The sequence below is a fragment of the Prionailurus bengalensis genome, chromosome A1 (genome assembly GCF_016509475.1).
Source record: "Prionailurus bengalensis isolate Pbe53 chromosome A1, Fcat_Pben_1.1_paternal_pri, whole genome shotgun sequence".
Lineage (NCBI taxonomy): Eukaryota > Metazoa > Chordata > Mammalia > Carnivora > Felidae > Prionailurus > Prionailurus bengalensis.
The window spans coordinates 210555205-210568926 of NC_057343.1; the positions used below are offsets into that span (position 1 = coordinate 210555205).

General features: G+C 40.0%; 1 protein-coding gene across 1 annotated transcript in view; it reads left to right on the top strand.

Annotated features, from left to right (window-relative positions):
• Positions 1–9046: 9046 nt before the first annotated feature.
• The window catches only part of NUP155 (nucleoporin 155), a 72635-nt gene continuing 67959 nt past the window's right edge, over positions 9047–13722 (top strand). The window contains exons 1-2 of the mRNA XM_043599733.1: positions 9047–9586; positions 12670–12807. Coding sequence (XP_043455668.1) covers positions 9430–9586; positions 12670–12807 — 295 coding nt within the window. The 5' untranslated portion in view covers positions 9047–9429. The remainder of the gene's footprint in view (positions 9587–12669; positions 12808–13722) is intronic.

A 13722-nucleotide genomic window follows, 5' to 3' on the forward strand; every position in this document is an offset into this window, starting at 1 on the left:
CTTCCGCGAAGGGATCGCGGCCCCCGGAGCTGCGCCGCCCTAGCGGGCTGGCGGGGCATAAGCACCGCAGAGACTACCTGCTTGCTAACTCCGCCCACTGGCTGGGAACATCACCTAGTTTTGTCAACACCCTTTCTTTTCTTTTCTTTTCTTTTTTGTATTTTGTAGATTTTATTCAATGACTATATATTATTGGTATACTAAGCATCTAGAAAAGATAGAGAAAGAATGAGTCCACAGGTCTTTCAAGGAACAAGTAAACCTTGTGGTTTACTTGTGGAAGCCCTCAGACTTTATTTCTCAATCTTGGCTGCATATTAGTATGCAAAACACCTGGAGAGGTGTTTTGTTTTGTTTCATATTTTTTATTCAAGTATAGTTGACACACAAAGTTACAATAGTTTCAGACATACAGCATAGTGATTCAACTAATCTGTATATTGTGCCCACAAGTGTAGCTACCATCTGTCACCATACAACACTATTACAACACCATTGATTAGATTCCCTTTGCTGTGCCTCTTGTCTCCATGACCTATTCATTCATTCCATAAGTGGAAGCCTCTGTCTCACACACCCTTTCCCTTCTTTTGCCCAACCTCCTTCCCTCTGACAACCATCAGTTTGTTCATTGCATATATGGGTCTGTTTCTGCATTTTGCTCATGTGTTTGTTCATTTCTTAGATTCTATATATGAGTAAAATCATATGGTGTTTGTCTTTCTTTGTCTTATTTCTCTTAGTATAATACCCTCTAGGTCCATCCATATTGTCGCAAATGGCAAGATCTCATACTATTTTTGTGAGCATCCTTTATTTTTCAAGGTGCATTTACTGCCAAGATGACACAATCCTCACAGAACTCTAAAGAAAAGCCAATATAGGGGCGCCTGGGTGGTGCAGTTGGTTAAGCGTCCGACTTCAGCCAGGTCACGATCTCGCGGTCCAGGAGTTGGAGCCCCGCGTCAGGCTCTGGGCTGATGGCTCAGAGCCTGGAGCCTGTTTCCGATTCTGTGTCTCCCTCTCTCTCTGCCCCTCCCCTGTTCATGCTCTGTCTCTCTCTGTCCCAAAAAATAAATAAACGTTGAAAAAAAAATTAAAAATAAAAGCCAATATACTTCATTCTTTGTGTTTTGTCCTTCTCTATGAGGAAACCCTCACAACTCTCCACATTTTAGGTATATTTTAATTTAAAAATGTGTATTTACTACATGACCAACAAGCACATGGAAGCCAAAAAGACTTGAGTTGCTGTAAGAGTTGTCAAAAAATGCTCTAAGGCTCATATTCTTAGCCCAAGCCTCCCTCTGTTAGGCATGATTGGTTATAGAGTTTCCCAGCTCACAGCAAGCATTCCCAAAGCACTTGATTCACATACTTACTATATTTTCACTTCATATTGGTTTTAATTCCTTCACAACATAACTCCTTATCTGAAGTTCAAACTAATGGTATATTATTTAACTATATACTTCTGAATTCTAGCAAAACCATGTATAGTCCTAATAAGTGTTGCTGAATAAAAATATTTTTATAGAATTACTCATTGGCCCCACTATTACCTTAGTCTCCTATTTCAAATTATGCTTTAGCTGTACCCACTAAATGATAATTATCAAGTCTAATATCATTTCCATTGCTCTTAAAATAAAATGCAAAATTACCAACATGTCCCCCAAAGCTTTTTGAACCTCATTTTTTCTATTTTCCACTGTACCTGTCTTCTCTAAACAGCTTCAGAACATCATGACCTGAAAACTCTTACTCTTCACCAATCCCTATACCCTTCATTGAATTCTACTTATTCTTCAAACTCAAATTAAACTTCAGTGCTCTTCTAAGCATTTACAGGCCTTTATAGACCTCCAAGTAAATTAGACCCCTCTAACTATCATGTAATCTAGTACTCTTCTTTAATAGCATGATGACTAGATGGTCACTCAGTTTTTAACAAATAAATGGAAAAAAATGTGGTGCCTTGGTGGCTCAGTTGGTTAAGCATCTGACTCTTGGTTTCAGCTCAGGTCATGATCTCCCAGTTTGTAAGTTAGAACCCCGTGTTGGGCATTGCCCTAGCACCACAGCACCTGCTTAGGATTCTGTTTCCCTCTCTCTCTGCCCTCTCCCGCTTGCTCTCTATCTCTCTTTCAAAATAAATAAAAATAAACTTAAAAAATGTTTAATGAAAGAAAAAAATGAATGAATTAGAGAAAAAAAGTAGTTGTGAAGACAAAAGTTACTCCTCTTTTATGCAGGATGTTTTATAGCTTGGGACAACAACGTTTGGTTTAATCCTGAGATTACTCAACCTCTAAAGTCAAAAGCCAATGTGAACTCCAATCAATACGGCCAGTTGATTATGCCTTTAACAAAGTGATATTAATGCCACTGTCTCTTCTCTGAGTACAAATAAGCAGGCCTTAGGTTGTAAAATAGAACTTTATGAATACAACTCATTAAGAAAACCATTGCCCAAGCTTATACCTAGCTATTTCAGCTCCTTGGTAGTCAAGGATTTATAGATGAGAACTTGAGAAAATATATAATTTTTTTCTTTTTATTAAGACTTTAATTTTTTAGAGCAGTTTAAGGTCCACAAAATAAAATCGAAGGGAAGTTACAGAGATGTCCCATATGTCCCCTTGCCCTTACACATGCATAGCTTTCCCCATTATCAATATCCCCCACCTGGTGGTACACATTTTATAGTTGATGAACCTACACTAACACATCATGATCACCACAGTCCATAGTTTACATAGTGTTCACTCATGGTGCTGTACATTCTATGGTTTATGACAAATGTATAATGATGTGTAATCTTCATTATGGTATCAACATTATGATATGCTTATTCAACCCTCCTCTCCCTCCTCCAACCCCTACCAACCACTGGCATTTTTACTGTCTCCATAATTTTACCTTTTCTAGAATGACATATACTTGGAATCGTACAGTATATAGCTTTTTTCAGATTGGCTTCTCTCACTTAGTAATATATATTTAAGTTTCCTTCACGTCTTTTCATGACTTAATAACTCATTTCTTTTGAGCACTGTTTAATATTCCACTGTCTGGATATACTACCATTTACTTATCCTATTTCACCTACTGAAGGACATCTTGGTTACCTCTAAGTTTTGGCAATTATGAATAAAGCTGCTATAAACATCATGTGCAGGTTTTGTGTGGACAGTTTTCAATTTCTTTAGGTAAATAGCAAGGACCAGGATTTCTGAGTAATATAGTAAAAATATGTTTAGTTTTTTAAGAAACTGCCAAACTGTCTTCCAAAGTGGCTGTGCCACTTTACATTTTCACTAGCAATGAATGAGAGGTCCTATTCTGCCACATCTTCACCAGCATTTGGTATGTCAGATATTGGCCCCTCTAATAGGTACCTAGTGGTATCTTATTGTTTTGATTTGCATTTCCTGGATGACATATGATGTGGAGCATCTTTTTATATGCTTAATTGCTATCTGTATATCTTTGGTGAGGTGTCTGTTAAGGTCTTTAGCCCATTTTTTAGTCAGATTATTTTCTTATTATTGACTTTTTAAGAGTTCTTTGTATCTTTGGATTACAGTCCTTTATCAGATGTCTTTTGCAAATATCTTCTCCCAGTCTGTGTCTTGTCTTCTCATTCTCTTGATGTTGTCTTTTGCAGAGCAAAAGTTTTTAATTTTTAAAAATTTTTAATGTTTTTATTTATTTTTGAGAGAGACAGAGACAGAGCACAAGTAGGGGAGGAGCAGAGAGAGAGGGAGACAGAATCTGAAGCAATCTCTGGACTCCAGGCTGTCAGCACAGAGCCCCACGTGGGGCTTGAACTCATGAATCGCGAGGTCATGATCTAAGCTGAAGTCAGATGCTCAACAGCTCAACCGACTGAGCCACCCAGAGCACCCAAGTTTTTAATTTTAATGAAGGGCAGTTTATCATTATTTTTTTCATCGGTCATGTCTCTGGCATTGTACCTAAAAAGTCATTGCCTTATCCAAAGTTACATACATTTTATTCTATGTTATCTTCTAGTAGTTTTATAGTTTAGTGTTTTACATTTAGGTCAATGATCCATTTTGAGTTAATTTTTGTGACAGGTATAATGTCTGTGTCTGGATTCATTTTTTTTGCATGTGGGTGTCTAATAGTTTCAGCACCATTTGTTGAGAACATTCCATTGTAGATATATAACATTTTAAACTACAAAGTGCTGGAGAAAAAAAAAGAAAAATGGAAGATATATATCAACAACCAGTAGAAGTAGATAATCATGATCATTACAGAAAAATCACAAAAATTTATTGTGATAAAAAAAAAGAAACAATAATTGCACTACCGGAGACTTCTGCACTAAGCTGTTTTGTTTTGTTTTGTTTTGTTTTGTTTTGTTTTGTTTTGTTTCTGGCTTTGCCTGCATGAAACGTCTTCATAGTAAAAGTGGTAAGTGTGCCAGAGTAACCTTGATTTTCTTGGTGCAAAGTAAAATTATTTATGAATCAAATATTTGAGAGGCAGGATAGCATAGCATTAAGCAAATGAGTTCCAGAACTAGAATGTCTCAGCTCAAAACCTGATTCTAGTAATGTAATTTTGATGATTTACTTTGTCTCTCTGTGCTTTAAATAGTTCACCAGTTAAGTGGATGATATAAGGATAGCACCTATCACCTCGTAGATTTTTCTGATGATTGAATGAGTTAATTTTCTTCTTTTTTTTTTTTTTAAATTTTTTTTTTCAACGTTTATTTATTTTTGGGACAGAGAGAGACAGAGCATGAATGGGGGAGGGGCAGAGAGAGAGGGAGACACAGAATCGGAAACAGGCTCCAGGCTCTGAGCCATCAGCCCAGAGCCCGATGCGGGGCTCGAACTCCCGGACCGCGAGATCGTGACCTGGCTGAAGTCGGACGCTCAACCGACTGCGCCACCCAGGCGCCCCTGAATGAGTTAATTTTCAAAAAGCAATTAGAATAGTGCCTGGCATGTATTCCACACCCAATAAACGTTGGCCATTTTTTAAAAATTTTTTAATGTTTTATTTATTTTTGAGAGAGAGGGAGACAGAGTGCAAGCCAGAGAGGGGCAGAGAGAAAGGGAGACACAGCATCTGAAGCAGCTTCCAGGCTCTGAGCTGTTAGCACAGAGCACGACAAACCCACGAACTGCAAGATCATGACCTGAGCTGAAGTCCGGTACTCAACCAACTGAGCTACCCAGGCGCCCCAAATGTTGGCCATTATTAAGTGCCAGATACTAGTGACAGTAGTGAAGACATAAAGTATAGTCTCTGCCCTCATGGAATTTCCATTCTAATGAGGATATTTTTAAAAACCCTCGGGGCGCCTGGGTGGCACAGTCGGTTAGGCGTCCGACTTCAGCCAGGTCACGATCTTGCGGTCCGTGAGTTCGAGCCCCGCGTCGGGCTCTGGGCTGATGGCTCAGAGCCTGGAGCCTGCTTCCGATTCTGTGTCTCCCTCTCTCTCTGCCCCTCCCCCGTTCATGCTCTGTCTCTCTCTGTCCCAAAAATAAATAAAACGTTGAAAAAAAAATTTTAAAAACCCTAAGTGCCTCATGGGGCTAGATAATCTACTTAAGTACAGAGCTACTGGAGTAGTAGTTCTCAAAGTGTATTCTGCAGGTTCCTTTAAAGGTGTTCATGAGATCAAAGTTATTTTTATAATACTAAGACATCATTTGCCTTTTTCACCCTATTGACATTTGCAGTGATGATGCAGAAGCAACAGTGGGTAAAATTGCTGGTACCTCAGCATAAGTCAAGGCAGTGACAAGCAAATTGTCGTAGTAGTTCTTGTATTCCTCACTGTTATATACCTATTTTAAACAAAAATGAATGAAATGAGTGTCACTTTGAGGAAGACAACTCATTGTACTAGTTACTAATAAAAATTAGAGCACTTAAGAGAAAATTGGAATCTTGAAAAATTCATCAAGATTGTATCAAGGTTGGAAAAAAAGATTGTATCAACTAGCATAAGCTTAACAACTCCCCAATACTTATAAGATTTTTTTTATTAAGATAGATTAACACCATCATTTTTTTCTATTGGTTAATGAAATAGGTCAATATTTGGAAGTTCTGCGTTAGAGAACCAGTATTTCCCAAATGACCAACATATAATGTTTCAGAATCATGCATGGATAGAAGGTCCATTCAAAATACAAGACAGACAAGTGGTTCTTAACAAATTTCAAAAAAAAAAATCACTGATGGTTTCAAATTCCACATCATAACTAACCTTTAAGAAACTGTACCACTTGTCAAGTTCGTGTATACTATCAAAGAAGAACTTTCACATCTAAGAAGTTATTAAAAGACCTCTTATTTTCCCACTACATAACTGTGTGAGGCCTGCTTTTCTTCATATACTTCAAGTAAACAACATATCACAACATATTGATGGCAGATGCAGATATGAAAATCTAGTTAACTTATCTTCTTAAGTCAGACATTTAAGAGATTTGCAAAAATGTAAAATAATGCCATTCTTCTAATAGTTTTATTTTTTTTTAATTTTTTAGTGTTTATTTTTGATAGAGAGAGAGAGAGACAGAGCACAAGCAGGGGAGGAGCAGAGAGAGAGGGAGACACAGAATCCGAAACAGGCTCCAGGTTCCGAGCTGTCAGCACAGAGCCCGTGTGGGGCTCGAACTCACAAACTGTGAGATCATGACCTGAGCAGAAGTTTGACGCTGAACTGACTGAGCCACCCAGGCGCCCCTAATATTTTAGTTTTAGAAATATGGTGATTTTTCATGAAGTATGTATCATTTATATTAAAATGGATTAGGCTTATACTTGTATTTATTTTTTTAGGCTCATTCTTTAAAATGACTTTTTAAATTTCTAATTTTTAGGAGACATTTAGCAACTATTCCCAAATATAACCCACACGAACAAAAACTCTTCGTAATCCTTAATAATTATTAAGATTCTCAATAGTCTTGATTCCACAACCCTAGGGTCATGACTTGAGCTGAAATCAAGAGTTGGACGCTCAACCAAGTGAGACACCCAGGAGCCTTGCAGTGCAGGAACATTAGCCTAATATTGCCAGATCATCCAATTTGTGGAATTGGAAACTCTCAATCATGTATTTTATCTCAAATTAAAAACAAACAAACACTGTACCAGACCATCAGTTTTCAATCTATGGTCTACCAAATAAGAAAATCGATAGCTGGAGACCCATCTGCCTGTTTATCCACAAACAATACAAACCTATTTTTTCCTGGTATATTTACTATGAGGTACAAAATTATACTTATAGATCTGTAATGTTATAGAGATTTTAACATTCAGAAATGTAGTCAACCCCTTATTTGAGGGAATAAAAAATAATTCAAGTAGCAAAAGATTATAGTTTAGCAAAGGCCATAGTTTCGTATCCTGGACACACACACAAGAGCATCTGGCTCAAGGGATCCCAAACACAGGAGGTTAGGCCAGTTGCCACTGACAAAATCCAAAGGCAGAGAGACCAGCAATGGTAAAACAAGAAAGGAATGTATGTCAGTAAGGCCAACACCCGGAAGACAGCAGACTAGCGTCTCAAAGGCTATCTCCAAAGTGCTGAAAATTACTTCTTAGGTTCATGTAAGTAAAATGTGAGACAAAGGTCAGTAAGTATGTGCAAGTGTGTAGCAAAGGTCAGGTCAACCATTATCTCCGGGGTCAAATACAGATGGGGTCTTGCTGGCTCAGGACAGTCCTTATTGCTTGAGGGGGTAGTTTCAGTTCCCATCACAGGATGGTTTGCCAGCAGGATCTTTTGCCTGACTTAAGAGATACGCTGGAAAGATGAACTTAATCAGTTAGAAAGTTTGAGATCAAAATGAAGGTAGCTGAAGTCCTCTTTCAGTTTAGCTAGTCAATAAGGAGTAATGCATTCACTGACTAGCTAGACTATGAAGAATATAACTGGATGAAGCTTACTTAAGTGTGGTTCTAAATAAGGACTAAATGAGGACAGCTACTGTTTCCAAATAAGGATTGCTTTTTGAATGAGTACTTTATTTGACCACTCAAGTTGCCTTCTGTATGAAATGAAGTCTATCTCTCCTTGCTCATTTCTTATTCTTCTGCAGTTAATACACACCTCATAAAAAATTAGAGTGATACACTTTACTGCTTTACTTTGTGTGTCCCTGCATGAGTCATGCACCTCAAGGACAGGAATGTGTCAGTGTGATATTCCCAGCACCAGGCACAGTGGGTGACACAAATTATAAATTCAATTTTTATAGTACTTGGAGATCTATTAGGTGGCTTACTTTATACCAGTCCCTCTAATTTGTGCTGGGGGATCAAACGATGATTTAGAACACTCTTCTTCATCTCTGTAACAAGAAATAAAGGAAGGCAGCCACCCCCTGCATGGAACAGTAAACAGACAATTCTTAAAGTTTTGTTGTTGTTGTTGTTGTTGACGGTGGGGGCGGTGGGGAGACACAAGTCGGGGAGGGACAAAGAGAGAGGTGAACAATCCCAAGCAGAGCTGGAAGCAGGGCTCCAACTCACAAAGTGTGAGATCATGACCTGAGGGAAAATCAAGAGTCAGATGCTTAATGACTGAGCCACCCAGGAGGCCCTACAATTCTTTATAGTAATGGTAACCACACACAAATAGAAAAGCCTGATGAATTTTTTTTTAAGTAGGTTCCAGGCACAAAGTGGGGCTTGAACTCAGGATCCAGACATCAAGAGTTGCATGCTCTGATGACTGAGCCGGCCAGAAAAGAATTTTAATTTACACTGAAGCCTGTAAGATATATAGTGGAATTTTGGTTCCCATGTGAACTCCTACCAACTACTATCCGCTCTCACAACAGAAGTTATTTGGAGTACCAAAGAAATTGACGTGCAAACTCATAAGCAGTTGCAGTTGAAGGATTCCAACCCGGGAACCTCGAGACACAAAGATCGACGGCTCGCGATACCCACCCGAGCCGAAGCAGTCTGCGCTGCCACGCACTACCCAGCTCCCACTTACCCGATACCCGCTCCCTTCCCCCTCCCCACCCCTCCCCACCCCTCCCAGCCCTGTCCTTTCCCAGCCCTTTCCCTTTCCCCTCCTTTCCTTCCTTCCCCCTACAACCTAGACGAATTTCCTACTCCCCAACCTGCCAAACCTCCAGCGACGCCCAGGGAAGTGCCCGCTCCACCCCACCCCCCACTCGCTCCGCCCCTAACGTCCAGCCCTTTCAACTTCTTCTTCTCGGAGTGGGCAAAACAAGGCCTTCAAATTCCCCTCCCGACGAACCGGAAGTGCGTCATGCAGAGGCGCCGAGGCGCTCGTTTGGCGCGCGCGCCCTAAGCTGCGGGTCTGAGTTAGGGTCTTGGGTTTTCTCTCCTTTCTTCTTGGTTCTTGACTATTTCCGGACGCTGGTGTCTCCGAACTTCGACATGCCGTCTTCTTTACTGGGCTCGGCGATGCCGGCCTCCACGTCGGCCTCAGCCCTGCAGGAAGCTCTGGAAAATGCAGGACGGCTCATCGACCGTCAGTTGCAAGAAGACCGCATGTACCCGGACCTTTCCGAGCTTCTCATGGTGTCTGCCCCAAGTGAGTGATCAGTGCCCCTTTGGTGGTAACTGCTTTCTCAGCCGGAAGGACTCTCGCCTGAATTCCTAACTAGGTCCTTATCCCCAGGGTGGACTCGGCGAAGACGTTTTGAGATTTGGGGCCCTGTTTGCTACATTTTGAAGAGCAAAAAGAGCCTGTTTGCAGTTTATTTTCTTCCTCACTTCACTGCCGATATTTGAGAGGGTAGGAGTGACGAGCACTCTGCCATCTGAAGCAGAGGGAAAGACCCCAACCTTAATGAGCTGCTCACTGCCTCCAAGTGTTCATCACAGAGGCCAGATGAGTAGGATCACCTGATCTAAGTCTCATTCTTGTTAATTCCTCCTATTAACATTAGAGTAAATCAGACGAGCAAATGAAATTAATTTGAAAATTTACCATCTTTCTCAAAGATATTCTTTATTACGTGTAGAGTTAGTGTAATATAAAGTCTTAATATGAAGGTTGTTAAAAAGAACTACCGCTGGAATAAAGGAAGAGAATGGGGATATTAGCAGTGATGATGGACAGGGAGGGTAAGGCAGTGTATGTGTCAACAAAAGAGAGGTGACTGGAAAACATTTTAATGATTTTAAATTATGACTAGGCTCCTCAAGGCATATAGAATTACATAAGTTGCTAAAAAAAAAGTGACCCCTTTTTTTGACGGATATGGGAGACGGATATGGGAGAAAAGCAGAGAAGTGTAAGTAAGATAGGGACAAGATTTGGGGTAAGCAATAACCAAGGTAAAATAACAAGGACAATCTGCAATGGAAACCTAAACGACACTTCTGACAATTTATAAAAATCGTTGAGGGGCGCCTGGGTGGCGCAGTCGGTTAGGCGTCCTACTTCAGCCAGGTCACGATCTCGCGGTCTGCGAGTTCGAGCCCTGCGTCAGGCTCTGGGCTGATGGCTCAGAGCCTGGAGCCTGTTTCAGATTCTGTGTCTCCCTCTCTCTGACCCTCCCCCATTCATGCTCTGTGTCTCTCTGTCTCAAAAATAAATAAACGTTAAAAATAAATTAAAAAAAAATCGTTGAGTAGGCTTGTAGTCAGAGAAAAGATAGAAACAGAACAAATTTAGTACTGTTCCTGACTGCTACTTACCGGTGAGCTTGTCTTCTAAGAACTGAGTGGCCTATTAGCAACACTCATCTTGAAGAGCATTACTCTCTTTGACCTCCTCAGGTTTGAAAACCAAGATGTAAAAACAGTGGATACATTCGTGTACTCTTATCTGACCCCAATCGATTCTATCCACCTTTACACATACCTCTTCAACCTAATCTTCTCAGCTTTGTTCCAGTGACACAGAATTTAACATGTCATAAGAAGCCCTTTCTTCAGGATGCTTTTATGTCATCATTTACTTCGCATCTGGAATTTTCTTCTTTGCTTGACATTCCTCCAAAGTTCGTTAAGTATCACTTCCTTTGTGAGGGGTTTCTTAACCATTCACATCCTCACTTGAGTTATTAATTCCATCCTTTGTGTTCCCCCTGCCATTTATCATGTCCTGTTAATATTTAACATTTCCACTTAGCAATATCCTGTGAAAATTAGTATGTTTTAAGATTAAATGGGATGTCTGGGATTTCCTTCAAAAAAATTCATTAGAGGGGCACCTGGGTGGCTCAGTTCGTTAAGCGTCCGACTTCAAATCATGTCATGATCTCATGGTTTGTGAGCTCCCCGCCGTTGGGCTTTGTGCTGACAGCTGAGAGCCTGGACCCTGCTTTGGATTCTGTGTCTCTGTCTCTCTCTGCCATTCCCTTGCTTGTGCTGTCTCTCAGTTTCTTTCAAAAATAAGCATTAAAGAAATCCATTAGAGAAGGAGTAGCTAGGGATATAAATGAAACCTGATTGGACATATTATTAGTAATATTGAAGCTGGGTAATCAATCGGTACATAGGAATTGATTGCATTTTTCTCTCTCATATATTTTAAATTTCCATAATACATTTAGAATTTCTTTTTTTGTTGTTTATTTATTTATTTTGAGAGAAAGAGAGAGCGTGGGCTAGGGAGGGACAGAGAGAGAATCCCAAGCAGGATCCATGATGACACCTTGGAGCCTAAAGTCAGGCTCACCAATCGTGAGATGACCTGTGCCAAAATCAAGAGCTAGATGCTTAACCTACTAAGCCACCCAGGTACCCCTAGAATTTCTTTTATATGTCAGTTTTCCCCAATATCTTTATACTTAGAGCCTGGAAAGGTGCCTGGATAAAAAGGTCATGAGATCTAAAAGAATACCTCCCTGTTCAAGGCATAGGAAATAGATCAGCCCACTCCTGCCCTTAGTTGTCTGCGTCTTAAAGCAAGAGAAAGGTTGCCAAGTGAGAACACTTTATAGAGCAGTCTGTGGTTTCCCCCAATAAAATACTGCTTGTGTGGCATCATATGTGTTTATCTTATTGGTGTGGGAGGGGTGGTCTAACAAAAACACAAGGATTGTTTTAATCTATTAATATTGAAGTGGGAAAGGAAATAGCTATTTCCCCCATCAATATTTTTTTTTTGTTCACGGTTGTTTCATTTGACAGTCACAAAGTAGTTTTATAAATATTTTCCCATTTCAGATTAGTAAAATAATAGAAAGAAACTAAATTATTGAACTAAATATATCCTTACTTACAGAGTAAGTCTTTGTGAAGGATAACTGGTTAGTGCTGAAACCAGTAATTAGCCCTCTTTTAACACTGGATTTTCTCAGGCCTCTTTTGTATTGGGTCAGAATTACTTTATTTTCTATTTTTTTAATGTTGATTTATTTTTGAGAGAGAGTGTGAGTGGGGGAGAGGCAGAGAGAGAGAGAGGGAGACACAGAATCTGATGCAGGCTCCAGGCTCTGAGCTGTCAGCACAGAGCCTGATGCGGGGCTCGAACCCTTGAACCATGAGATCACGATCTGAACCAAAGTCAAACGCTCAACTGACTGAGCCACCCGGGTGCCCCTTCTATATACCTTTATAACTATCAGATACACAATTTTTTTTGTAGCTTGCAGTGCTTCGATATGCCCAGTTGATGTTCAGTATATTATTTTAATAAATGCTTTGTTTTATTACTTGTAGATAATCCCACTGTTTCCGGCATGTCAGATATGGATTATCCTCTACAAGGACCTGGTTTGCTGTCGGTACCCAACCTTCCAGAGATCAGTTCTATCCGAAGGGTTCCTCTCCCACCTGAACTTGTTGAACAGTTTGGACGTATCCTTTTACCTTGTTTTTAACTCCCTAAAATTTTTAAAAATTAGTATTCTTATTCTAATTCTTGCTTTGTGTTTAATTGGTGTGTTGTATGTAAGTTCATTTAAGAGTTTTATTTAAAAAACATTTTAAGGGGTGCCTGGGTGGCTCAGTCGGTTAAGCGTTCGACTTCAGCCAGGTCACGATCTCACGGTCCGTGAGTTCGAGCCCCGTGTCAGGCTCTGGGCTGATGGCTCGGAGCCTAGAGCCTGTTTCCGATTCTGTGTCTCCCTCTCTCTCTGCCCCTCCCCCGTTCATGCTCTGTCTCTCTCTGTCCCAAAAATAAATAAAAAACGTTGAAAAAAAAATTTAATAAAAAACATTTTAAGTATGTCAGTAGTTTGCCATGTGCCTAGAAAATATCATATAAAATTGAGTGTTGAAAATTGAATCACATCTTAATTGTTCTTGGACATTGAAGAGAGTGAATCATTTACAAGGAATTCTGCATTTTTGAATGATTTTATTGCAAGGTAGTACTTTCCAGTTAAGTGCTATCCAAGGAAGCCTTTTTACCCCATTTTAGCTTGAAGACTCCTGATTTTCATTTTTATTTTTTCTCATATTTTAACACTTTAAAACTGGGATGTTGTTCTAAAAATGTTTAAAAACAAACAAAAACTGCCATGTGCTTCTTTTTGCCCATCCCCAAAAGTTTTTGGTATGGTTTGGCACTTAATGGTATCTTAGAATTAAGGTTTAGGGCTACCTGAGTGGCTCAGTTGGTTAAGCGTCTGACTCTTGGTTTCAGCTCAGGTCATAATCTCGTAGTTTGTGAGATGGAGCCCTGCATCAGGCGCAGTGCTGAGTGCACGGAGTCTGCTTGGGATTCATTCTCTCTCTCTCCTTCCCTCTCCCCCTCCCCCCATCTCCCCC